This window comes from Microcaecilia unicolor, chromosome 1 (genome assembly GCF_901765095.1).
Source record: "Microcaecilia unicolor chromosome 1, aMicUni1.1, whole genome shotgun sequence".
Lineage (NCBI taxonomy): Eukaryota > Metazoa > Chordata > Amphibia > Gymnophiona > Siphonopidae > Microcaecilia > Microcaecilia unicolor.
Genome location: NC_044031.1, coordinates 168283672 through 168310371, shown reverse-complemented (window position 1 = coordinate 168310371; position 26700 = coordinate 168283672). Strand labels below are relative to the sequence as shown.

Here is a 26700-nt window from a genome sequence, read left to right as displayed (position 1 = left end):
GATGATGAAAAATTGATCATAGTTTATTTCAGGGGATAAGCAATGGCTTTATCAAGTCAGCTTGGGTAATCATTTTTAATGGACTTTTCTGAAGCTCTTTTGAATCCTCCTGTGTTAGTTGCCTTGACCACACCCTCCAGAAACCAACATTACAGCTTGGTTGTACACTGTGGGAAAAATAATTTCTATGATTTGTTTTCAATTTGCTGGTCATTAATTTCATGGAATACGAATTGGAGAAAATGTTCCTTCACTCAGCATGTAATTGAACTCTGGAATTCGTTGCCAGAGAATGTGGTAAAGGCAGTTAGCGGAGTTTGCAAAGGAAAAATCCATAGACCATTATTAAATTGACTTGGAGAAAAATCACTGCTTATTTCTGGCATAAGCAGCATAAAATGCACTGAACTTTTTCAGGATCTTGCCAGGTATTTGTAACCTGGATTGGACACTGTTGGAAACAGGATGCTGGGTTTGATGGACCTTTGGTCTGTCCCAGTGTGGCAATACATATGTACTTATGCACTTAATGTCCTCTTGCTTTATTTGATGTTTGAAACATTGAGCATTGTTTAACTATTCTACCCTACTCATGATTTTGCAAACTTCTGCATATCCTCCTCCCAGTAGTTTCTTTTCAAGTTCGAGGTCTAATCTGTTTAGCCTGCTGTTGTAACAGAGATGTTCCATCTCCTTTATCATTTTCGCTGCCCTTCCTTGAAACTTTTGGGGTTAGGGAAAGGGATTTGATATACAGTACTGACTTTCTTTGATATAATCAAGCAGTTTACATTTATTATATGTAAGTACTTTCTCTTCTCCTAATGGGCTCACAATCTGAGTTTTTGTACCTGAGACAGTTTCAAGGATCAGCAGTGGAATCTGCAATATTAGTTTTGAGATGAGGTGACCAGAACTGCACACAGTACTCAAGGTGCAGTTGCAATGGGGACCTAAAGAGAGGAATAGAAGAGAATTTTTGAAAGAATATCCAAGTCAGAATTGGGATGTCCTGCTCATAATGTTCAAAAAAAAAGTCCAACTCACAGCCATTTTTGAAGAGCAAAAATATTGGAATTTCCTGTTCGAAAATAAGTGAGAAGGATGTTTGTGCTCTGAAATAATCCAAAACGAACAGCCATTTTACAAAATAAAACATCCAAAATATGAATGCCAAAAAAGCAGGCACTTCTGTCTGGCATCATTTGTACAAAAATGGCCACACAGACGTTCCTGCAGAGTAGAGGGGCAGTGCAGTGATGAATGCAGTGGACTTCAAACAACAGGAACTAGGTACTAATCCCACCTTAATTCATTTATATGTTGTGAGCCTTCCAAGAATAGATACAAATCTACTCTACCTGAAGGTACACCACTACTATAGCCATTACGTTTGCAGGTGTCTTATAAATTCAGGTAAAGTAGGTATCTTTGTGTTCCAGGAGGGCTCACTTATTTATACAGAAATAAGAGTTAAAGTAGGAGTTGCACCTGGGTCCTGTTGTTCAAAGTCCATTGCACTGACCATTAGGCTACTACTTACATTTGCATGCCTATCTATTAGGAACAGCTATAATAACCCGAAGCCGTGATAAAGTCTGGTATCCACTGTCACTTTCAGTTCTTTAGGGAGGTGGAATGGGGTCAGTAACCACTGGGAGATTAAGGAGGGGTCTATCTTCATCCCTCCAGTGTTCAGCTGCTCAATCATGGCACATTTTCATACCGTGGACATGATTGAAACAGGTCTATATAAAAATGTCCTTCTTTTTTGTCTTGGACATTTCTTCCCATTCCATTATCATTGAAATACGTTCTAATTTTGGGCCCTCCCTAATTCCACCCAAAACACAGCTGCAATACACCCCCTTCCTACTTGGATGAACTGCAGTGTAAAATGTCCAAATTACGCCTTTCGAAAATCACTATTCAGATGTTTTTGCCAGATGGACTTTATTTGGCCATTGTGAGATGTCCATCTGCTTCAGAAATGAGCACCATAATGATATTTTTTGTTTTGTTTTCTATTCATTTTCAAATAGTCCCTAAGAATCTATTACATTTTTGTCAGCTACAGCACACTGGGTTGAAAATTTCATCTTATTGTCCACAATGACTCCAAAGTATATTCCTTCTGTGGTGACTCTAACTTACAACTCAGCATTTTGTTTATTTAGTTGGGATTATTTTTCCCTACGTGTATCACTTTGTACTTGTCCACATTAAATTTCATCTGCCATTTAGATGCCCAATCTCCTAATCTCACAAGATTGCAAATTCTCACAATTCTTTTCAAATCTTTTGAGTGTGATTGGTTAGTAAAGAGCACATCAAAGGAATTTACTCAAGAATCAGTGTAGAGAACTATTCGGGTGCTGTAGCTACTAGGGTTCTTTATAAACTACCCAAAATCCCATCTCCTTCCAGCTCAACAATTGGAGTTCATTGGAGCCTTGCTAGACATGGTTCATGCTCGAGCCTGTTTACTAGCTTCAAGAGCAGATGCCCTGGTCTACATTGCCCACTGGGTTTGGCAAACTAGATGTTAAGATTTTTGGCCTCCATTGAATATGTTACACCCATGGCACGCTTCTATTTGAGAGCATCTCAATGGACTCTAGCTTCCCAGTCGTGCCAGGCCATGGTGAGCCTAGAGAATATCATCATTGTTACTCTGAAACTCATAGAGTCACTCTTATGGCGAACAATTTCCCATGATTTGATGGTGGAGTTCCTGTTCCATATTTCTCCTCCACACAAGATGCTAATGAGGGATGCTTCCAACCTGGGCTGGGGAGCTCATATGGGTGGGCTTCATACTCAGGGTCACTGGTCTGTCCAAGAGATCCAGATCCATATCAACCTCCTGGACCTATGAGCCGTTTGGAATGCTCTAAAGGCTTTCAGAGATCAGCTAATCCATCAAATCATCATCATCTATAACATAGCAGTTCACAAAATCAAAAGAGACCGGACACACTCCGAGGAATAGCAATAAAATACAGCAAAGAAGTAGACAAGAATAAAAGATTTACAACATTCTTAAATAGCCAATAATGATCAATTTACAACATATTTCTTAAGAACATAATAAAATAAGACTAGCCATACTGGGTCAGACCAATGGTTCATCTAGCCCAGTATCCTACTTCTAACAGTGGCCAATCCAGGTCACAAGTACCTGGCAGAAAATCAGTGAAAAAATATTTCCTCCTATTTGTTTAACAATATTTCCATGTAACTTTATTGAGTGTCCCCTAGTCTTTGTACTTTTTGAAAGAGTAAAAAATCGATTCATTTCTACTTGCTCTACACCGCTCAGGATTTTGTACACCTCAATCATATCTCCCCTCAGCTGTCTCTTTTCCAAGCTGAAGAACCCTAACCTCTTCAGCCCTTTCTCATATGAGAGGAGTTCCATGCTCTTCATTATTTTGTTTGCTCTTTTTTAAAAAACTTTTTCTAATTCCGCTATCAGGCTTATTTTCGAAAGAGAAGGGTGCCCATCTTTCGACATAAATCGAGAGATGGGCGTCCTCCCAGGGTCACCCAAATCGGCATAATCGAAAGCCAATTTTGGGCGTCCTCAACTGCTTTCTGTCGCGGCGTCGACCAAAGTTCACGAGGGCGTGTCGGGACTGGTGCGTGCCTAACACATGGGCATCCTCAACCGATTATGGAAAAAATAAGGGCGTCCCTGACGAGCACTTGGGCGACTTTACTTGGTCCATTTTTTCTTACGGCCAAGCCTGAAAAAAGGTGCCCAAACTGACCAGATGACCACCACAGGGAATTGGGGATGACCTCCCCTTACTCCCCCAGTGGTCACCAACCCCGTCCCACCCTAAAAAAACCTTTTTAAATATTTTTTGCCAGCCTCTATGCCAGCCTCAAATGTCATACCCAGCTCCATGACAGCAGTATGCAGGTACCTGGAGCAGTTTTAGTGGGTGCAGTGCACTTTAGGAAGGCGGACCCAGGCCCATCCCCCCCCCACACCTGTTACATTTGTGGTGGTAAATGTGAGCCCTTCAAAACCCACCAGAAACCCACTGTATCCACATGTAGGTGCCCCCTATCACCCCTTAGGGCTATGGTAGTGGTGTACAGTTGTGGGGAGTGGGTTTTTTTTTTTGGGGGGGGGGGGTTGGGGGCTCAACACACAAGGTAAGGGAGCTATGCACCTTGGAGCAATTTCTGAAGTCCACTGCAGTGCCCCCTAGGGTGCCCGGTTGTTGTCCTGGCATGTGAGGGGGACCAGTGCACTACAAACGCTGGCTCCTCCCATGACCAAATGGCTTGGATTTGGTTGTTTCTGAGATAGGCGTCCTCAGTTTCCATTATGGCCAAAAATCGGGGACGACCATCTCTAAGGTCGACCTAAATTTCGCAATTTGGGTGTCCCCGACCGTATTATCGAAACGAAAAATAGCCGCCCATCTTGTTTCGATAATATGGGTTTCCCCGCCCCTTCGCAGGGACGTCCTGCGAGGATGTCCTCAGGAAAACTTGGGCGCCCCTTTCGATTATGCCCCTCTTTGTCTTTTTTACATAAATAACATAAACTAAACTATACATTCAACCTATATTTATCATAAATTACTACTTGTCGATTCTCACAATTTCTATCTTGCAATCATTTAATTACATATTTTATCCAAATAACAGAGCAATAATATATATCCCCCCCCCTAAAGTGCAAAAATAATTTATTCAAATAGTATTCATACAATAAATCATCTTAATTGTGCTTAAGTCCTCCAGTAACAGTCGCAAAATCAAGAAAACAGAAATGAATTCAATATTTGTCCTCCCACTCAATTGTAGTAGTAAACAACCACTTTGTTTGAAAAACCAGAGCCTCTGTGTATTGTATCCAACTGCAAATTATAATGATCCAGCAGCGGGAGAAAAAGTATCTTCTGGCAGACCAGACCTGGTGAACTCAAGTTTCTTGCTTTTTCGTACCAGTTTCACCGATAGTCCATTTGCTGAGTGCTCACTTTGGTCTCTAGTGCTCATAAGCTATGGTCTCAACATGTCATGTTTCACTAAGTGCTTCATCAGGAGACCTTGCTACAACAAACCATATATTATATATGGTTATGATCTGTCAGGATTATATTAAACAATATATATACCACATTCACAAAATACAACTAAAACCCCCCAAATCGGCAACACTACCTGCTTGAGACCCACACTGAGCTTCCACTGCAATGGTTACTGTTAGATGCTCACACATGCACAATGAGAATCAAGCCCATTCTTATTAATCCTGCAATAGTGGCACTCAGTTTGAATTGTCAATTAACAGGCTCCAGTCAGATTTAAACCATGGGGGGTAGTGGTGTCCCACATACAAATACATTTCTTCTCATTAAAAAAAAAAACAATTTCTCTTGGGTAAAACTGCCTCTCCAACTGTCTATTCGCGTGAGATCCACAAATCGCAAGTCTGCTGTGGTGTGTCTGCACTGTAGCCAATGTGCCAGCAGTGAAGTGTGTTCTCTTTGCAAACGTATATTGCTTAAATGTTGTCCCAACCTATGTTTTTTTTCTTTCCTAATTGTTTGTCCAACATACCAATATACACATGGGCATTGGATACCATAAAACACATCTGAGTTATAGTCCGTTCGTGGCTTTAAAAAATAATATTTATTCATTGTAGATTCCCAAACTCTATCTGTGTCTAGTGAATGTTGAGTGGTGAAGCTGGTATGAAAAAGCAAGAATATGAGTTCACCAGGTCTGGTTGGCATTTTGAGATGGCATTAGAGCAGATGTAATCTGCCAGAAGATATTTTTTCTCCCTCTACTGGATCATTATAATTTGCATTTGGATGCTACAATACACTGAGGTTCTGGTTTTTCAAACAAAGTGGTTGTCTACTACAACAATTCAGTAGGAGGACAAATATTGAATTCATTTCTATTTTCTTGATTTTGCGAGTGTTTCTGTAGGACATAAGCACAATTAAGATGTTTTATTGTATGAATGGTGTTTGAATGAATGATTTTTGTACCTTGTGGGGGATATATATTATTGCTATATCTTTTTTGAGATACGACGACCAGAACTGAATGCAGTACTCAAGGTGAGGTCGCACCATGGAGCAATAGAAAGGCATTATAATATTCTCGGTCTTATTTACCATCACATGCGGACTGTGAAAAATTGCTGAAAGACCTTAAGAAACTGGAAGACTGGCCATCCAAATGGCAGATGAAATTTGATGTGGACAAATGCAAAGTAATGCACATTTGGAAGAACAGTCCAAATCATAGTTACCTGATGATAGGGTGCCACCTTTGGGGGGTCAGTGCCCAAGGAAAAGATCTAGGTGTCGTTGTAGACAATACACTGAAATCTTCTGCCCAGTGTGCAGCAGCAGCCAAAAAAGCAAACAGGATGCTAGGAATTATTATTTACACATTCTATCATTTTTTTATGCCATGCTGTCTATACTGTGGTCTCGAACTTACATCTGTCTCACTTTGTGGTTTTCCTTAGTACACCTTTGGTAAGTTTATAATTTGTGTACAAATTTTTCTGTTCTTCAAAATCACTGGTAATGTTATCTCACCAATATTTATGTTTATCTTATTCAGTTCAGTGTCACTTTCTTATTGGTTTCGCTCATTAAGATACACTATCCTACTTGGGGGTCCTTTTACTAAGATGCGCTAAAAAATGGCCTGCGGTAGTGTAGGTGTGTTTTGGTTGCACGCAGATCCAATGTCTTTTAAAAATTTTTGCTGAAAATGGACATGCGGCAAAATCAAAATTGGTGCGCGTCCATTTTGGGTCTGAGACATTACCGCCAGCCATTGACCTAGCGTTTCATACGGTAACCGGGTGGTAATGACCTACGTGCGTCATATGTCAATTGGCGCATCTGATATGCGCGTCTGAAAATAAAAATTGTGGCTTAGTAAAAGGACCCCTTGGTTTCCCTTTTTTCTATCATTAATTAGTTGTAATGTTTACATTCATTATGGTTTTACAGTTTTTAATTATTATTTCCATACATTCATATTTTTATGAAATCCTCTGATGAAGGCATATGTGCCAAACACGACCTGTGTTGGGATTTTATGTCAAGTGCATCCTGTATACTGCATGCGAAGATTGTATTGAGAATACTTCCAATGGTTTTAAAGAAATAAAAGGATTATTCTGATTTATCTTGGAATTTGTCCCGTTGCCTTCCATTCCTTTTGTTTGAAGTGTAAATATATTTATGGCTTCACCGTATGTATTTTGTGCCATTCTAGTAACCCCACCTCAAAAACATATAGTGGAAGTAGAAAAAGTACAGAGAAGGATATCAAAAATTATGAAGGGGTTGGAAGGGCTCTCATATGAAAAAGGCTGTACTGGTCAGGGCTCAAGATGATTGAGGAGGGGATATGATAGGAAGTTTTTTAAAATCATGAGTGAGACAGAATAAATAAATAGGAAATGGTTATATTTCCCTTTTCAAATAGGATTAGATAATACTTTATGAAACAAGTGTGTAGCAGAGCAGAACAGTTTCAAAAAGTATTTTTTTCACTCGGCACACAATTAACGTTTGAAATTTATTTCCAAAGGATGTGGTCAAGGTATCTAGCATAGCTGGATTTAGAAGGAGTTAAGTTTGGGAAGAAAAACTCACAAACAATCGTTAGCTAGGTAGACTTGGAAAAGTCATTGCTTATCCTTGCGAATGAGCACAAGTAATTCACCTACTCATTGGGATCTACTGGGTATTTACTGATAACCTACAATGGCTATTGATAGAGACAGGATGCTGGGCTTAATGGACCTTTGGTCAACATGGCACATCTTAGGTTGTTATGCTACTGAGAGGTCCCAAATTTGAATTAAAGGCTTGTATGTATTAAGTGAATGAGTGTTTATGAGCATCTCAACCAGTGGAAGGATCAATATTCAAACAATTTGTCTGCTTAATTTTGGGTGTTAACAGTGCAAGTCTTCTCTTTTGAAATTTTGGGGCCACCAACTGATTAACTTTTGTCTGGACAATTGATATTTGGGAAACAATTACCGGTTAACGGAAGGTGGATTAGAGAAATGCCATTGGTTGATATTTATCTTTTAACTAGTTAAGGGCCCTGTTTACTAAGGCGCATTAGCGTTTTTAATGTGCCTACAATTAGTGCATAAGTTAACTGTGTAGGTGCGTATAGGGATATTGTAGGCACGTAAATGGGTAACGCACATTAAAGACACTAACACGCCTTCACTTTATACCGCTGCTTGATGCACCCTCCCTGGCTCCTACCCTGCTAGTTCGCCCTGTTAGATGCTTCTCCCCCTGCATACTCCTTGTATATTCTTCTAAGTTTTCCTATTCTGTATTTTATTTAATGTTTGTAAGCCACATTGTGCCTGCATGAGTGGGGAAATGTGGGATATAAGTGAACAATAAATAAATAAATAAATAACACAGCTTAGTAAACAGGGCCCTACATCTCATTTGAAAAATCACTATCCTAAATTTAACAGGATAACTTTAATCCCTGATTTCAGCTGCAGTGACTAAGATCTAGAGTTACTGCTGCTAATGGCATAAACGTGTGTTATTATTAACAAGGTCCCGTTGTATAAAATGGGCCCTGAAGTAAAATAATATGTGTTAATGGCCCTTAACTGATTAAGTCTTTATTTATAAATGTATTTATTTACTTGTTTATTAAAATTTGAATATATGTTCCATCATAAAACACAAGATGAGTTATAAGCAAAGCAAAAAATAGTACAATTCACAATAGTTATAAACTGTACAATAAAACTATTATCCAGTTGTCTTTAACCAAATATTCGACGGGTAAATATCTATGATGGCATTTCCTGGGAATGCTAAATATCGTTTATCATACTGTGACAAATATATTCATTGTTTTACCAGATATTTTTCTCTGTTTATCTGTCTGCTTTTGAGACAGTGGCTTTTCAGGGTTTTTTTCTTTTCTGTTTTTTTTTTTTTTTTCTTAAGAGGTCAAACTCAGCTTGGATGAATTGAATCCCATATGCAAGGTTTTGAAAATGCTCATACCCACTCACTTGGGAAGAATGTGTTTTCTGGATTATAAATGTAGCTCAGTGGTTGGGAGGGCGGGGGCTGGTGGTTGGGAGGCGAGGATAGAGCTGGGCAGACTTATACGGTCTGTGCCAGAGCCAGTGGTTGGGAGGTGGGGCTGGTGGTTGGGAGGCGGGGCAGGTTGTTGGAAGGCGGGGATAGTGCTGGGCAGACTTATAAGGTCTGTGCCCTGAAGAGCACAGGTACAAATCAAAGTTGGGTATACACAAAAGTAGCACATATGACTTATCTTGTTGGGCAGACTGGATGGACCGTGCAGGTCTTTTTCTGCCGTCATCTACTATGTTACTATGTATCAGTGTGCAGCAGCAGCCAAAAAAGCAAACAGGATGCTAGGAATTATTATTTACACATTCTATCATTTTTTTATGCCATGCTGTCTATACTGTGGTCTCGAACTTACATCTGTCTCACTTTGTGGTTTTCCTTAGTACACCTTTGGTAAGTTTATAATTTGTGTACAAATTTTTCTGTTCTTCAAAATCACTGGTAATGTTATCTCACCAATATTTATGTTTATCTTATTCAGTTCAGTGTCACTTTCTTATTGGTTTCGCTCATTAAGATACACTGTCCTACTTGGGGGTCCTTTTACTAAGATGCGCTAAAAAATGGCCTGCGGTAGTGTAGGTGTGTTTTGGTTGCACGCAGATCCAATGTCTTTTAAAAATTTTTGCTGAAAATGGACATGCGACAAAATCAAAATTGGTGCGCGTCCATTTTGGGTCTGAGACATTACCGCCAGCCATTGACCTAGCGTTTCATACGGTAACCGGGTGGTAATGACCTACGTGCGTCATATGTCAATTGGCGCATCTGATATGCGCGTCTGAAAATAAAAATTGTGGCTTAGTAAAAGGACCCCTTGGTTTCCCTTTTTTCTATCATTAATTAGTTGTAATGTTTACATTCATTATGGTTTTACAGTTTTTAATTATTATTTCCATACATTCATATTTTTATGAAATCCTCTGATGAAGGCATATGTGCCAAACACGACCTGTGTTGGGATTTTATGTCAAGTGCATCCTGTATACTGCATGCGAAGATTGTATTGAGAATACTTCCAATGGTTTTAAAGAAATAAAAGGATTATTCTGATTTATCTTGGAATTTGTCCCGTTGCCTTCCATTCCTTTTGTTTGAAGTGTAAATATATTTATGGCTTCACCTTATGTATTTTGTGCCATTCTAGTAACCCCATCTACTATGTTACTATGTATCAAGAAGTAGAAGCATTTTTGGCCCCCTGCACAGGGTCCAGAAATAAGAGAAGGGTGCAGCACATCTTTGGAAATCTAGGAGAGGGGGGCAGTTGTCAGAAGTGTCTTGGGACACAGGAGTAGGAATCAGGGCGCTGCTGCTGTATCACCAAGTCGGCATTCGGCAAGGCTTCCTGGTGGTCAGAGGTTGTGCTGCAGCTGAGCTAAGCAGGCAGAAGAAAGAAGGTTGCAATGCATTCATTGGTTTCCTTGGTTATCTCGTTAACATATAACACATTTGCATTGTCTTCTCTGCCGCAGTGCTGCTGCAGGTCCTCATCCTTCTTCTTCCTGCTTCCCTCATCCTGCCTCCTCCTGACTCTCTCACTTCCTGTTTCTACACTGCTGGGTATGGCAGGAATGATCTGCTGGCTACAGCGACAGAGACTCAGGATTAATGCGTTAATGCGATAACCCGATCCAGGCCAGCACATAGCACGAGCGGCACTGCAGCAGGAGATAGACAACCTGTCTGATCCGACTCCGAAGGGGAGTACTTGTCTGCAGATGCTGAGGTAGGGTCATCATGTTTGATAGATAAAGGTATTAAAACCCCATCCTGCAGGTTGATAATTTACAAGACAGCTACCTGAGTGGGGGGATGCAGTGGCCTGAGTGGAGGGGGCAGTGGCACCTGCAGCCCGAGTGTTGGGGGGAGGCGGCCCTGGTAGGAATAAAGGCATCAGGGCCTGGAGTGAGAGAAGAGAGACAGAATGCTGTAGGAAGATGAGAAGGAACTGAACAGAAAAAAGTGAAGAAAGGCAAAAAGAGGACATTAAGGGGCCCTTTTACCAAGCTGCGGGGAAAAAGGTCACTGCGCTAGCGGCAGGGGCCATTTTCCCCACATGCCAAGGCCCTTTTTACCACAGTGAGTAAAAAAAGCCTCCAGCACATGTGGCCATGCAGTAAGAGAACTCTTACCGCATGGATTGCGGAGGGAGCCCTTGCCACCACCCACTGAGGTGGCGATAAGGGCTCCCGTGCTAACCTGGCAGTGACTGGGCAGCGTGCAGTGATGCTCGATTATCGCCGGATTCTCACTGTGCAAGTCATTTCCAGGGGTTTTGTTTTTCCCCTGGAAATGGCACGTGCTCAGGGCAGAAATACCGCTGGCAGCCGCCGTGTTGGGCTGGCGGTAGTCCCGAAAGAGCGAGCAGTAAGCCTATGTTAGGCTTACTGCCACTCTGTAAAAGGGCCCCTAAATGAAGATGAGGGAGGAGAGGAAGGAAAGGTTGCATGGGACTGAAAAAGGAGAGAGAACTGTAAGCAGGTGAGAGGAGGGAGAGGGTATGGAGTGAAAGTAGAAAATAAGGCTGCACCAGGGTCTGACAGGGAACTCACTGTGTACTCTCACTGTCCTATTCTCCTCCTCAAAAACAAAATTAGAATCAGAGGGTAAGAGTATATAATTAATGAATTTTACTTCTGGCAAGTAAGTCCTGGATCAAGTTTAGAATATCTATCTGATTTTGCTTGTAAATTAACTTTCACACTATTGAATGCATTTTAGGAAAATGCATTTATTTAATGATAAACACAGGTAGCTTATACTATTCAGTTTTAAATAATTATTTTGTTGGGGTTTTTTTTTCTTCCAGGATATCAGTTTCCTCCAGTTGCAGCTCAGGATCTTCCAGCTGTTTTGAAGGGAGGCTATCTTGAAAAACGCAGAAAGGGTAATCCTACTTCACTATAATTTAAATTCCCAATACAGTTTACAGTGCAGAGTAGAGGGCAATTTTATGACTGAATACATGAATAAATTGTATATGCATATTTTTCTCTGGGTGGGTATTGAGGAATTTTCAGAATTAAAGTATTTGTGAATATTTACACCTGCTCTTTGGCACACAACAAATTTTCACTGAGTTAATTTATGCAAATATGGGCATCTGTTATAAAGTTTACATGCATGTAAATGCTAACTTTTCCTTAACCCCATCCCCAGAAATGTTTCCACTCATTCTGAGTAAAGTTATTCATGTACAAGCTGCATGCATATAAGTTTACCCACTTATCTAGAACGCAATTTTAAAGAATCTTATTTTGGCCCTTGTAATGTATAGAATATATATTGTGAGTAGTGACTTACAGCTTTTATCCTCATAGCTATCACTCAAACAAATGATTCATAACTCATACATGATTTGTAAAGTTCATTCCTAACAGGCAAACTTTAAGCATAAAAATGAATTCACATCCTTTACCAATTTGCATATTGTACATAGTTATATTTTTATTTTTTAAACCTTTATGGCAAATGGTTGAAAAAAAATTCTAATTTTCTACCTAGAAATAGGAGAATTTAGTGGGATTTTGCCATGGTGGGACTGTGAGAAAAGAATGTCTATCATAGGAACAGAAATAATCACCACAGTGGCAGCCACTGGAACAAGGGAACTCACAACACTCACCATGACCTATGGTTGATAACCTAAAAGTGGCATCACAAACAGGATTTATATCTTAGTAAATCAGATTCATTTTATGTTTTAAAATACATTTACAGAGTGGTCAATAAAAGATGTGCAATATATAAATTTGTAGATTGCTTGCCATTCCACTCCATTATACTTATTCTTTATAATCTGTTTACCCTACCCTAGTTGAATATTTCTTTCCCACAGAAGAAGCTTTACAAAAGAACCTAAATTATCAAGCGGCCAGGTTCAGTGAACAGGCTGAAGTCTTATAACTTACAAAGGAAGAACAGAAAGAAGCATTATATTTAGGGGTCTGTTTACTAATGTGCAGTAAATGTTTGCACTTAACAGAATCTAACTGCAAGTGTTAATGTATTGCAACTGCAAAGGCTGTGTGCTATGTTGGAGGCATGTCTAGCATGTCCCCTGTAGTTACCGCACAGAAAAGTTCTTTAAACACTTGTTTTTTCACAGATGGCTCTGATGATCCATTCCCTGCGCTGTTCCAAAACAGCGCCTTAAAAAACCTATCAAAACAGCGTAGGAAATTACCTTCCCAATGATCAATGCTAATAACATGCAAATTTAGATGTGTTATACCATTGATCATCAGGGGAAAGTGTGGGGAGGATTGTGCCTGGCAGTTTGCTCAAGGCATAGTCTTCCTGCAGAATGTTTGACAGGTCTGAACTGTCAAATAACAACAACAACCCCCCCCCCCCCCCCCCGGATCTGTCAAACCTTAATCTCCCGAACACAAGGGCATGGAGGTCTCCAGACCCCCCCCCCAAACACAGGGGCCTGGAGGTTGGTGGACCCCCAAACCCCTCACCCCAGCATGTAATCCCCCTCCAAACACAAGGCCTGGAGGTCCAGAGAACTCCAGGCCCCTCACACCCCCAAACACAAAGCGTCTTCCCCAAACACTGAAAATACCCTGATGGTCCAGTGGGACCCACTACAGCCCCCCCCCCCCAACGCTTTGCCCTGGTGGTCTAGCAGTGGAGTCCCCCACTCTGTCTTCTCTCCCCAAGCCCAACACCATCCCCTCATTCCTTAGCACCTTATATGGAGTAAAGCACTGCCCAGTGCATCCCATGATGCACTGGGCACAGCACCACCATTTTGAGGTGGCGCCCAGAGGAGGGAGGGAGTGCTAGTCCATCCATCCATCCTCCATTCTAATGTATAATGAGGGGGAGGGGGATCCCACTACTAGATCATTAGGGCTAGCATTAGCAGGGGGCTGTAGAGAGTCCCACTGGAACGCCAGGGTATTTTTGGTGTTTGGGGGGGGAAGGTGCTCTGTTTTCGGGAGGGGGTACCTTCGGACCTCCAGGCCCCGGTGTTTGGGGTGGTTGGGGTATCTCTGTGGTCTACTGGACCACCAGGGCTAAGTTTTGCCAGTTTCCCCCATTCCTCCCACTTGCTTGGCAAACCCTAACACCAGTTCCAAGGTGGCATAGGGTTTGCTGCTGGAGCAGCACTCCTGTTTAGTGCGCTGCCCGCTGCTCATCTGGGAGGAATGCAGGAGACCCTTTTTTGCATGCATTTGCATGCAATTATTAGTCAGAACTGGCGAGCTCGTTTCACACTCTCGCTGGCTCTGATCCTGGGGAGGGGGCAAACACGAGTGCTAGTCCAGCGCTAATGGCCTCTAGCGCCTGCATTTGCTTCTGATCATCTGCCCCTTAGTACTATAAGTCCCATGTGCTAACTATAATATGCTGTCCATGCCTGTTCTCAACCCATAACCCACTCATTTCTCACCCCCTATATGTAACTAATTTGTGAATTAGCGTATCCTATCATGACACTGTACTTGTGTGCTAACATATAGCATCTGCTAATTCATACATTAAAGACTAATTTCTATAAATAGCACTGAAAAATCGATATTGGAAAAAAAGCACTTAGCGCTATTCTATGAACAGCTCTCAAAGTTAGGTGCCATTTATAGGATAGTGATAGGCGCTAAGATCCATGACTACATTTAGGTTCGGCCATTTACAACAACAAAACATTGTGTAAATTCGGATCTTCCTTATTCTATAACAATGCAGCTAAATTGCAGGAACACCCCGATCTGCCCATGACCGCGTCTCCTTTTTTGATCCGTTGATAAATTTATGTGTGTAGATTTTAATTAATGCCAATTAGTGACAATTATTGATAATGGGCCAATTATCAGTGCTAATTGGCTCATTCAATTAATTTGCTTGCACAATTTAAAGCGCCATTTATAGAATTTGTGGGGGGGAGGGTAACTGCTTAGTGCACTTTATTAAACAGGCCATTTAATCAACAATGTTTTTGAGAAGAGTGAAATATAGAAACGATCTGCTGATATAATTCCTAGAGGCAGGAAAATACTTGATTTTTGGTGGGACACCAGGGGAAGGCTGTTTGTGGAGGAATGGAATAGATTTCTCAAACTAAAGAGGCCTTACAAGTTTTCAGAGCCCTGAATGAATACATTTAAAGACCAGGCTAAGAACTCGGTGAAATACATATCTACCTCTGAACAAAAATCTGTACAAGATAAATTATTTTTGCATTTCTGCTATGGGGCCAAAAGGCTAAATGAATTTGATGATTGAGAATAATTGCCAGGACAATATATCGGGGTTTATGCTTACATTCTATAGAAGATGGCTGCAAGAGTGTTTGCCAGACCAGCTGTTTGTATAGAAGATCATGGTTAAAGAGAAATTTGAGGGTTAAAGGAAAGCAACCTATTAAAGGGGGAAGCTATCAATGTGGGCTACAATTTTGGGTTTGTTTCCCATTAACTCATGCTATTTTAGTACAGATCCAATTTTATGCAGTGAGACCTAGTTACTATTAACCCGCATTAAAGGTAAAATAGCGCGTTTTAATGGTAACTTATATTGATAACAGCCCCCCACCCCCCAACAAAAGAGAGAAAATGGTGAAACTTTTTTTACAGGCTGTACAGGCTGCAGTGATGTGGGCCAAAGAATATGAATCAAATGTGTTTAAAGTAGGAATATGTCTCAGATTTATAACAAGACCAAGGACTGAAGTGTCAGAGTAATTTCAGCTAATCTCTCAGTGGCAGCTATAACTACCTTGAATCAGAGTATACAGAAGTTTATCCTACAGCGGGAATAGCTTACTTCCTAAAAGAAGAAAGTGTTCAAAAATCACCTGAAAGTTTCAGGAGAAATTGGAGAGTAACCTAGTGCAAGGTCAGCTGACAATATTGGAGGGCCAGGGATTTGGACTCTTATACTAGTCATGAGCTGAAGCATATAGCAACAACATGTAGCAATTAAGTCCCACCTGCGGAGAAAACCCTACCGAAAAAGGGCACAGAGCCTGAAAATAAGGAGAACGATAATTCCTTCTTTGAAAAAAAAAAAACACATTGAAAAAAATATATAGAATCCGTGCGTAGAGAAGTGTCCCAGACAGATGGATATCTCAAGGAACAGATCACCTCAGAAAGTTCCAAAATAGCAAATTGAAATATGCTGCATTAACAGAAGATCTTAAATTCATATTCTGCAATAATAAATTGAAAGTAGCAGCAGAAACGCAAAAACTGTCGCGATAAGAAGAAAAAAGAAAAATTCTCAGAGGACAAGCGGGACTTAGAATCTCACATGTAGGTTACATCTCCAATGGACCCTGGTGCAGGACACTACCCAGTATTGTATCACTTTAAAAGCTTTTGGGAGGCCCATACTGCACATGCGCGTGCGCCTTCCTAACCCACCAGAGTTGCACAGGACTGCCAGTTTTTTTTTTTTCTCCACAGACCTGACAAGACTTATACTTCTCTTACATTTTCCACAAGTTTTTTGGCCTCTTTATTTTTGGTTTCTCTGTGCCTCTTTTTCGGAGTGATGACTGTTTACCCCTTCCCTTTCTTTAGTCTTTTTAGCACTTCAAATTTTTTGGCGCTGTTTTAGGTCTGGGCTCCTGGTCGGGTCTGTTTTCATTTTTTTCCCTCCCTGTACCATTGAGTTGTTTGATTTCACTTTGGCTATCTTCCCCAAAGGGTTCAAGAAGTGTATTTTGTGTACTCAGACCATGTTGGACACCGACCCCCGTGATGAATGTCTGGAGTGTCTGGGAAGGGACCACAATCCTCTAACTTGTCCTCTTTGTGCTCAAATGTAGAAGAGCACCATGAAATCTAGGGAGGTGTTCTGAGAGATGCTCTTTGTCCTCCAGAAGTCCGATACCTTGACATCAACATCGAAAGCATCGGTCCCTATGGCCTCTGGAGCTACACTGGGCACTGTCGATGCTTCGGCATCAAGGAGGTCTCCACCTGCCTCAGTGTTGAGCGTCAGTAGTGGGCCCATGGGTCAAGTTCATTTAAACCTAACATTGAGGAAGCACCTGGATTTAGTGCTGTCCTCTTCGGCACCGAAGGACCCCGATGCCAAGTACCAAGTGAAGGCAAAGAAGCATTGGCATCAGTCCTCCTCAATGTATGGTGCCAGGAGATCGACACCTGAGAAGCATCAGTGCCATGAGGGACCACTCCACCCCCCCTCCCCCATGGTAGTGGTGCCAACTTGCCAATCCCCCAAGGCCGGGACACTATTTTTGATTCAACACCTACTCCTTCACAGGCTGTGGCCAAATCAGCGCTTTCCTCACCTTTACCAATTTCCTACCCTCAAGGAACAGATCCGGGAAGAGTTTGGGTACCTTTTGAGACCATGCAGTGCTGAGATATTCAGGATGCCTATTTCTGTCTCTTGATGTGCTCTAGCCTGTTCTGGAGTCCATGCTGTTGCCTGTCGGGTGGTATCGATGCCAGTGCCTCCACAGATTGCGGAGCCTGCATCATTCTTTGCAGTCACCCTCTCCAGTCAATCGGGTATGGAAGCTGCCTCAGAGAGCAGATGGCTGCACCTCGGTTGCCCATGTGTAGGGCTTAGCCCTGCCAGAAGACAAAGCAGGTGAGGACTCAAGAGGCTCATGAGGAATATTTTCTGAGTCTGATCATTCTGGGTGTCCAAAGAGGAACCTGAAGACTTAGTGAAGGAGAGGTCTTGGGCCTGCCTTCAGACCCCTCCTACCACAGAAGAGATGTAAATCCCCTCCAGAAGCTTTTTCTTTTGTCATATTTTTTGTGGGAGATGGCGGCCACCATGCCTTTTAAGTTGGAACTGGAGGATCCTGGCCCCCTCACCAACTATATCCCAACTCTACAGATCTCACCGCGACCTCTCTAACCTCATCTCTATTTCTCTACTCCCCTCCTCGTCTCTGCTCTTCTCTTGCGCCCTATGGAATGCCCGCTCTATCTGTAACAAACTCGCCTATATCCGGACCTCTTTATCTCGCGTCACCTCCATCTGCTCGCCCTAACAGAAACCTGGCTCTGCCTGATGACTCTGCTTCAGTCGCAGCCCTGTGCCATGGCGGTTATCTATTTTCACATACTCCTCGCCCGCTGGCCGTGGGGGCGGTGTTGGACTACTTCTCTCTCCCCTCCTCCAGATTTCAACCCCTTCTTCCACCTCAATCTCACTGTTTTTCCTCCTTTGAAGTCCACTCTATCCGCCTTTTCTCTCCTCTGCCTCTTCGAATAGCGGTCATTTATCGTCCCCCTGATAAGTCCCTTTCATCCTTTCTCAGTGACTTTGACGCCTGGCTTGCCTTCTTCCATGATCCTTCCTCCCTCTCTCTCATCCTTGGTGAATTTAATATTCCTGCTAAGGATCCTTCCAACTCTTATATTTCCAAGTTACTCGCTTTAACGTCCGCCTTTAATCTCCACTATGCGCCACCTCCCCCACTCATCAAAATGGTCACTGTCTTGATCTCATCTTCTCCTCCAACTGTTCACCTTCTAGTTTCCTTGCCTCTGATCTTCCCTCCTCTGATCACCATCTTATAACTTTCACACTTAAATCTCCTCCCTCCCAGTCCCGTCCTATCTTATCTAATTTATCTAGGAATCTTCACGATATTGACCCTTCATCTCTATCCTCCCATGTTTCAAACCTCCTCTCTACTGTCGCACCATCCATGTCTGTCAACGAGGCTGTTTCTTCTTACAACAATACTCTATCCTCTGCCTTAGACACTCTTGCACCTTTGATGACCCGCCCTGTAAGGCGTACAAAACCCCAACCTTGGCTGACTTCTAATATCCGCTACCTATGTTCCTGTACCCACTCCACCGAACGCCTCTGGCGGAAATCTCGGGCCCTTGCTGATTTCTTACACTTTAAGTTCATGCTGACCTCTTTCCAATCTGCTCTTTTACGTGCCAAACAGGATTATTATATCCAACTGACCAACTCTCTTGGCTCTAATCCTCGACTTCTCTTCACCACATTGAACTCTCTCCTCAAGGTGCCCCCTCCCCCAACTCCCCCTTCATTATCTCCTCAGACCCTTGCTGAATTCTTTCACAACAAGGTTCAAAAGATAAACCTTGCTTTCTCTACCTCACCACCTCTCCCTCCACTAGTCCGTTCCCCTCTCTCTCCTTCCCCTCATTCCCTTTCCTCCTTTCCTGAAGTTACTATTGAGGAAACTACACTTCTCCTTTCTTCCTCAAAATGTACCACCTGTTCCTTTGATCCCATTCCCACCCACCTTCTTAATGCCATCTCTCCTGCTCTTATTCCTTTTATCTGTCATATTCTCAACCTCTCACTTTCAACTGCGACTGTCCCTGCTGCCTTTAAACATGCTGTGGTCATACTTCTCCTTAAGAAGCCTTCACTCGACCCTACTTGTCCCTCTAATTACCGACCCATCTCCCTCCTTCCTTTCTCTCCAAATTACTTGAGTGTGCTGTTCACCGCCGCTGCCTTGATTTTCTCTCCTCACATGCTATTCTTGACCCACTACAATCTGGTTTTCGCCCTCTCCACTCAACCGAAACTGTGCTTACTAAAGTCTCCAATGACCTATTACTGGCTAAATCCAGAGGTCAATATTCCATCCTCATTCTTCTTGATCTTTCCGCTGCTTTTGACACTGTCAATCACAGCATACTTCTCGATACCCTGTCCTCACTTGGATTCCAGGGCTCTGTCCTTTCCTGGTTCTCTTCCTACCTCTCCCTCCGCACCTTTAGTGTTCACTCTGGTGGATCCTCTTCTACTTCTATCCCTCTGCCTGTCGGCGTACCTCAGGGTTCTGTTCTTGGTCCCCCTCCTCTTTTCTATCTACACTTCTTCCCTTGGTTCATTAATCTCATCCCATGGCTTTTCTTACCATCTCTATGCTGATGACTCCCAAATCTACCTTTCTACCCCTGATATCTCACCTTGCAACCAAACCAAAGTTTCAGCGTGCTTGTCTGACATTGCTGTCTGGATGTCTCAACGCCACCTGAAATTAAATATGACCAAAACCGAGCTTCTCATTTTCCCCCCCAAACCCACCTCCCCGCTCCCTCCATTTTCTATTTCTGTTGATGGCTCTCTCATTCTCCCTGTCTCCTCAGCTCGAAACCTTGGGGTCATCTTTGACTCTTCTCTCTCCTTCTCTGCTCATATCCAGCAGATTGCCAAGACCTGTCATTCTTTCTTTACAACATCCGTAAAATCTGCCCCTTTCTTTCCGAGCACTCTACCAAAACCCTCATCCACACCCTTGTCACCTCTCGTTTAGACTACTGCAATATGCTTCTTGGTGGCCTCCCACTTAGTCACCTCTCCCCTCTCCAGTCAGTTCAAAACTCTGCTGCCCGTCTCATCTTCCGCCAGGGTCACTTTACTCATACTACCCCTCTCCTCAAGACCCTTCACTGGCTCCCTATCCATTTTCGCATCCTGTTCAAACTTCTTCTACTAACCTATAAATGTACTCACTCTGCTGCTCCCCAGTATCTCTCCACACTCGTCCTTCCCTACACCCCTTCCCGTGCACTCCGCTCCATGAATAATCCTTCTTATCTGTTCCCTTCTCCACTACTGCCAACTCCAGACTTCGCGCCTTCTGTCTCGCTGCACCCTACGCCTGGAATAAACTTCCTGAGCCCCTACGTCTTGCCCCGTCCTTGGCTACCTTTAAGTCTAGACGGAAAGCCCACCTCTTTAACATTGCTTTTGACTCGTAACCATTCGCCTCCACCTACCCTCCTCTCTTCCTTCCCGTTCACATTAATTGATTTGATTTGCTTACTTTATTTATTTTTTGTCTATTAGATTGTAAGCTCTTTGGGCAGGGACTGTCCTTTTTCTATGTTTGTGCAGTGCTGCGTATGCCTTGTAGCGCTATAGAAATGCTAAATAGTAGTAGTAGTAGGATGAGCCTAGAGCTGAATTGATGGGGCTTCTGGACTATGATTCTCCACCAAGGGATGCCCTGAAGGTTCCTATTCACAACATCCAGAAGGATGCATAGATGAGACATTCCCAAGAAGGTAGACTATATGTATAGATTTAAGAAGGCTCCCGGAATCGAGAAGGCGCAGCTCCCCTGCCGCTCCATGGTGGTCAAATCCACTCTCAAGTGCGCCAGGAGTTCAAAGTCCCATGTCTTGGCTCCCTCAGGCAAGGATGCTCAAACCTTAGAGTCCTTTGAGAGAAAAGATTTTCAGGCCTCAATGCTCATTTCCCACATTCAGTCTTACCACTTCTATATGAGAATGTACTTGCAGTCCTTGGCTGGAAGTGTTTGAGTTTGCAGACACTCTCCCTCAGGAGCAGGCCACTCAACTTCCCCCGTTGGCTAGTAAGCAGAAATAGTGCATGAAAAACCTGGCCAGGTGCATTTTTGATTCTTTTCATGTGGCAAATAGGCTCTCCACTTTGAGTAACGGGATGCGGAGGTTATCCTGGCTTCGGGTCTCAGATTTAGAACCTGCGATCAGGATCAGCTTGCTGACATCCTTGCTAGGGTGGTAACCTCTTTGGAGACAAAGTGGAAAAAGTTGTGGACCTCATCAAAAAGTACTCATACCATCAAGTCTCTGTTTCACTCCCCACCTTCTATACCCTCTACCTCTCAGAGATTTTATGGCAGGGGCTGGGGGAGTTCTTACTACTCTCAGAGACATAGATATACTCCTGCATCCCATTCTCAGCAGTAACTCCATCCTCAACGCTCCTGTCCATGGCAGCAATGGGCTCAGAAATCCCAACCGCTCCCTAATCTAAGCAGGGGACAAGCTTTTTACTGGCTCCAGGAGAGCATAGCCACCATAAACTTAGCTGCACCGGATGGCCTACCAGTGGGATTGAGGCTGATTTAATTCCAGGAAAGGTGGCCCATTATAATCTCATACCAGTTGGTTCTTTAGATAGTCTATGTGGGCTACACACACAGTTGGTATCGAAGACCTCCAAATTGTGCACCGAGAGCATCAGGCAGTGCTTGTAGAGAAACTCTTCCCTTCTCACGGCCCACGCGGTCGAACCCATTCCACCAGGGGAAGAATGAATGGAATTCTGTTCCAAGTACTTCCTTGTGCCGAAGAAAATGTGGGGATATTGTCCCATCCTAGACCTAAGGGGTCTGAACAAATATCTCATCAAGGAAAAATTCAGGATGTTTTCCCTTTGGACCCTTCTCTCCATGATTCAGTCAAACAATTGGCTATGCTTTCAGGACTTAAAGGATGCTTACACCCATATTCAGATATTCCTAAGCCACTACCAGTACCACATCCTACTGTTTGGCCTAGCATCCACTCCCAGGATCTTTGCTAAATGTCTTCTAGTAGTCACAGCATTGCTACGCAGACTGGGAGTCCATGTGTTTCCCTACCTGGAAGATTGGCTGGTCAAGAGCACATCCAGGGAAAGTGCTTAAGAGTCAATGCAGAAGACTAGGATAACAGCCGCACTGAGCCTGCCATGAGTTGGAAAGCGCGGGGTACAAATGTAACAAAAAAATAAAATGATGATGGTTTATCAGTGTGTATCTCTCATGAGTCATCCCAGTATTTATCTGACTGTCTTCATTGATTTCATCTGAAAATTCCTGTATATTGGAGGTGCCTGACTTTCAACTTTCTCAACTGGAATGTACTATAAGGAAGTTTTTTTTTTTCTGTAGCAGGCCCAACAGAATAGAATAAACTCCCAGGTGCCCTTAGGAGCCAGAAGAACTTTGGACTATTTAAAAGCTGTTGGAACAGCATTTATTTGATGCAAGCTAAAATATGACTTTGGTATAGTAAGAACACAGCACAGTGATGAGTTTGTATTGTTTTTGTTTGTGCATGTTAGTAATTGCTATGTTTTACTTATTATATATGTTTACTAGCCGTTAAGCCCGTTAAAACGGGCGAGATTTCCAGCTACCCTCCTCGCCGCCGCTCCCTCCCCCCTCCGTGCCGGGCCCCCTGCACTGACCTGATAGCGCCTCTCACCTCCATGTGAAAGCGCTGCAGGCAGCACAGATCGCTCTGCTGCTGCCTGCAGCGCTTCCACACGGAGGTGAGAGGCGCTGTCAGGTCAGTGCAGGGGGCCCGATACGGAGGAGGGCGGGAGCGGCGGCGGGGATGGGGGGAGGGTGGAGGTTGGTGCGCGTGATGTTTGTTTCCAGGCGGCAGCGTCCGACAGTGACTCCAACTCCGTTTCCCTCTCTGTTCTGCCCTCTGATTTCATCATGTCTTGACGCGAGGGCGGGACAGAGAGGGAAGTCTCTACTGTGCATTTGCAGGTGAGTCGGTCATTTGCCGTTTATATGTTTGATTTTGTATTCCACTCTTGATAAGAGCGATCTATAAATGGTAATAAATGAAATAAACATTCCTTGATGAGCGGGATATAAGCTTTTAATAAACTTGAAATGAAAATGAAATGAAGATTGTCAATGAACCTTAGTACCTCCAACACCCAAAGACTGTTTGGGTGTTGGAGGTACTAAGGTTCATTGACAATTACCCAAAGTCCCATCTACTCCCTGTTCAGCGATTTGAATTCATGGGAGTCCTGCTAGACATGGTGCATGCTTGAACCTACCTGCCTCCAGCATTTGTCTAGATCCCAGTGGCCATTACCACTCAGGTTCAAGACAGCCAGCAGATGTTGGCTCAGCAGATGTTGAGGTTGCTGGGCTACATGGCTTCCACTGTTCGTGTCACACCCAGATGTGGTGTACTTGGATTTTAGCAAAGCCTTTGACATGGTTCCGTATAAGCAACAAATAAATAAACTAAGCGCCCTCGATATGGACCCTAAAGTGACTGACTGGGTTAAAAACTAGTTAAATGGAATGAGACAGAGGGTAGCGGTAAATGGAGTTTGCTCTGAGGAAAATTGAATTCACTAAATCAGTGGTGTACTGCAGGGATCGATCCTTGGGACAGCTCTTTTTAATATCTTGTGAGTGATATTGCAGAAGGACAACTGTCTGGTAATGTTTGTCTCTTTGCGGATGATACTAAACTCTGTAATAGGGTAGAACCCAGAGGGTGTAGATAGCATGAGGAGGGATCTCACAAAGCTTGAAGAATGGTCCAGAAATTGGCAGCTAAGATTTAATGCTAAAAAATGCAGGGCCATACACTTGAATTGCAAAAATCCAAGGGAACAAAACCTTGAGTGGTGTGGAACAGGTAAAAGTGAATCAATTTTTCACTGTTTCAAAAAGTACAAAGACCAGGGGGCACTCAATGAATTACATGGAAACACTTTTAAAACAAATAAGAGGAAATATTTTTTCACTCAACGAATAGTTAAGCTCTGGAACTCGTTGCCGGTGGATGTGGTAACAACGGTTAGTGTATCTGGGTTTTAAAAAGGTTTGGACAAGTTCCTGATGGAAACGTCCATAGTCTGCTATTGAGATAGACATGGAGGAAGGCACTGCTTGCTCTGGGATTGGTAGCATGGATTCTTGCTACTATTTGAGTTTCTGCCAGGTACTTGTGACCTGGATTGGTCCTGTTTGAAACAGGATACTGAGTATATCTATTCTTATGTTCTTTCTCTTTCTGGTAGTGGCTGCGCTAGCCAGAGACCCTCTTTTCTTCAGTAGCAGTAGTTTTTAGTTAGGGAAGCAAGAGCCAAGCTTCTTCTAGAAGTAAAGATGCAATGGCTGTGGAAGCTGGAGGCAAAGACAAGGATACTCCTCTTGGGCTTAGTATTAATACTGACACACTTTCTCTCCAAAAGGTGTCTCCTCCTACTGCTGTCAATCACAGGTAGGATAGCCAACCCTCTGTTCCAGAAGCTGCGAGAGTATTATAAGTCAAGAGGTCACATGCAACATTCTAATAGAGGTTTCTGCTGGGCATAAGAGAGCAGAACCTGAATGCTACATTTGTACTTGACAGGGGGAGGTGTCTGATTCTGTCACTAATATGTGGAATGCCTTAGGGCTCTATACTTTCTTCTGAACAGTTTAACATGTATCTTAGCCTGTTTGCCCATAGTAATATTACTGTTTGGTTTGTTGTCATCTTTTCACAGATGATGTACAAATTGTAGTACATGCAAGTGCAGATCAGAAATAGTCCTTTGGGAATTGCACAGTAATGTTGACTCAGTTATAAAATCCAAGTTGCAGACCTGTAAGCTAATAATAGTGTAATATCATCCACAAAGGAGAGAGAGAGAGAAATAAGCATGGCAGTTTTATTAATAAAGAGTACTACAGCCTTTTATTGAGCTTAAGTTTGATCAATTTCATCCAGATGACAATCTCCTGGAGGCCCGATTCAAGGTATTAATAGAATCAGGATTTCCAAGAAAAAAATGAAAATGCCAGCTAGATATCATCAGCATAAATCTGACAATAAAAGTCATACTCGTGTAGAATCTTCCCCAGAGGTGCCATAAAAATGTTAAATAGAAATAGCAGAAGAATGGACTCCTGGGGAACCCTGAAAACCATTAGATTATGGCCAGAGGCCTGGCCCATTGTCATTTTCGGTGTTCTACTTTTTAAGAATAACTCGAACCATTTTAATTTGGTACCAGGTAGGCCAACCTCATTTAGCCTATTTAATAGGCTGTCATAGTTAACCAGGTCAAATGCTGGAGAGAGATTGGGTAAAACCAAAAAGACACCTTGCCCATGACAGATATGAGACAGATTTCAAAAAGTGAGAGAAGAGGCCTTTCCAAACAAACTATACTGGAACCTAGTAAATGACAACAGATAAAACCAAAAATGGCCCATCCACTCTGCCAAATAAGGGATTTAATGTTGTACTGTAACAGCCATTCTATCCTAGCTAATCCTTTACCCTACCTTCTTGAATGCACAGCTCAGTCATTTCACTGTTGTTTTGGGCAGAATCACCATTGTGCTTCATTGCATCCTCTTTCTACTAAGAGTCCTCTATGTTTATCTCACGGTTTTTTTTTTTTAATTATATAGGGATGCCAAGACAGAGCAGTTTTTGAGATTGATATTTTAAGCACATGCACCCTGCACTACCCCACTCTACCTCTTAACTTCCACCCTGCCTCACCTCCATTTCCACATTAATTTGAAAAATACTTTATGGTAAAATATTCAGCCAGTGTTTTGCTGATTTCTGCTGGCACTATTCCCTGTTATTCAGTGGTGGGCCATGTCTGGGCTTTGGCCTTGAATATCCAGTTTATGCGGTGCCAGCTAAAACATAGCTAGTTAAGTCGATATTCAGAACTTAACCGGCTATAGGTTGTCGCATGAAGATAGGACTGTGTTTTATGTGGTCCCATTTATGCAGTTACCCTGGCCAATTAAGTGCTGAATATCAGCACTTTACTGACCAAGTGATGAATATGCCCCTGGAGCGCCCCCAAAATAGCTGTGTTTCACTTAGATGCTAACTACTAATTTTCAGCTGCACTAACCAGTTAAGTGCCGCTGAAAATTAGCAGATAGCCCAGAACAAATGATTTAACCAGTCAACCACCATTTCTGGCTGGTTAAATCGTTTTGGATATCGACCAGTGTATGTATACCAGTAACAACAAAGATGGATGAGAAGGAGATGCAGTTCCT

At 42.7% G+C, this 26700-nt stretch overlaps 1 protein-coding gene across 1 annotated transcript in view; it reads left to right on the top strand.

Moving 5' to 3' along the window:
- SKAP2 (src kinase associated phosphoprotein 2) overlaps window positions 1-26700 on the top strand; it is a 479896-nt gene that overhangs the window by 221490 nt on the left and 231706 nt on the right. The window contains exon 5 of the mRNA XM_030202306.1: window positions 11974-12051. Coding sequence (XP_030058166.1) covers window positions 11974-12051 — 78 coding nt within the window. The remainder of the gene's footprint in view (window positions 1-11973; window positions 12052-26700) is intronic.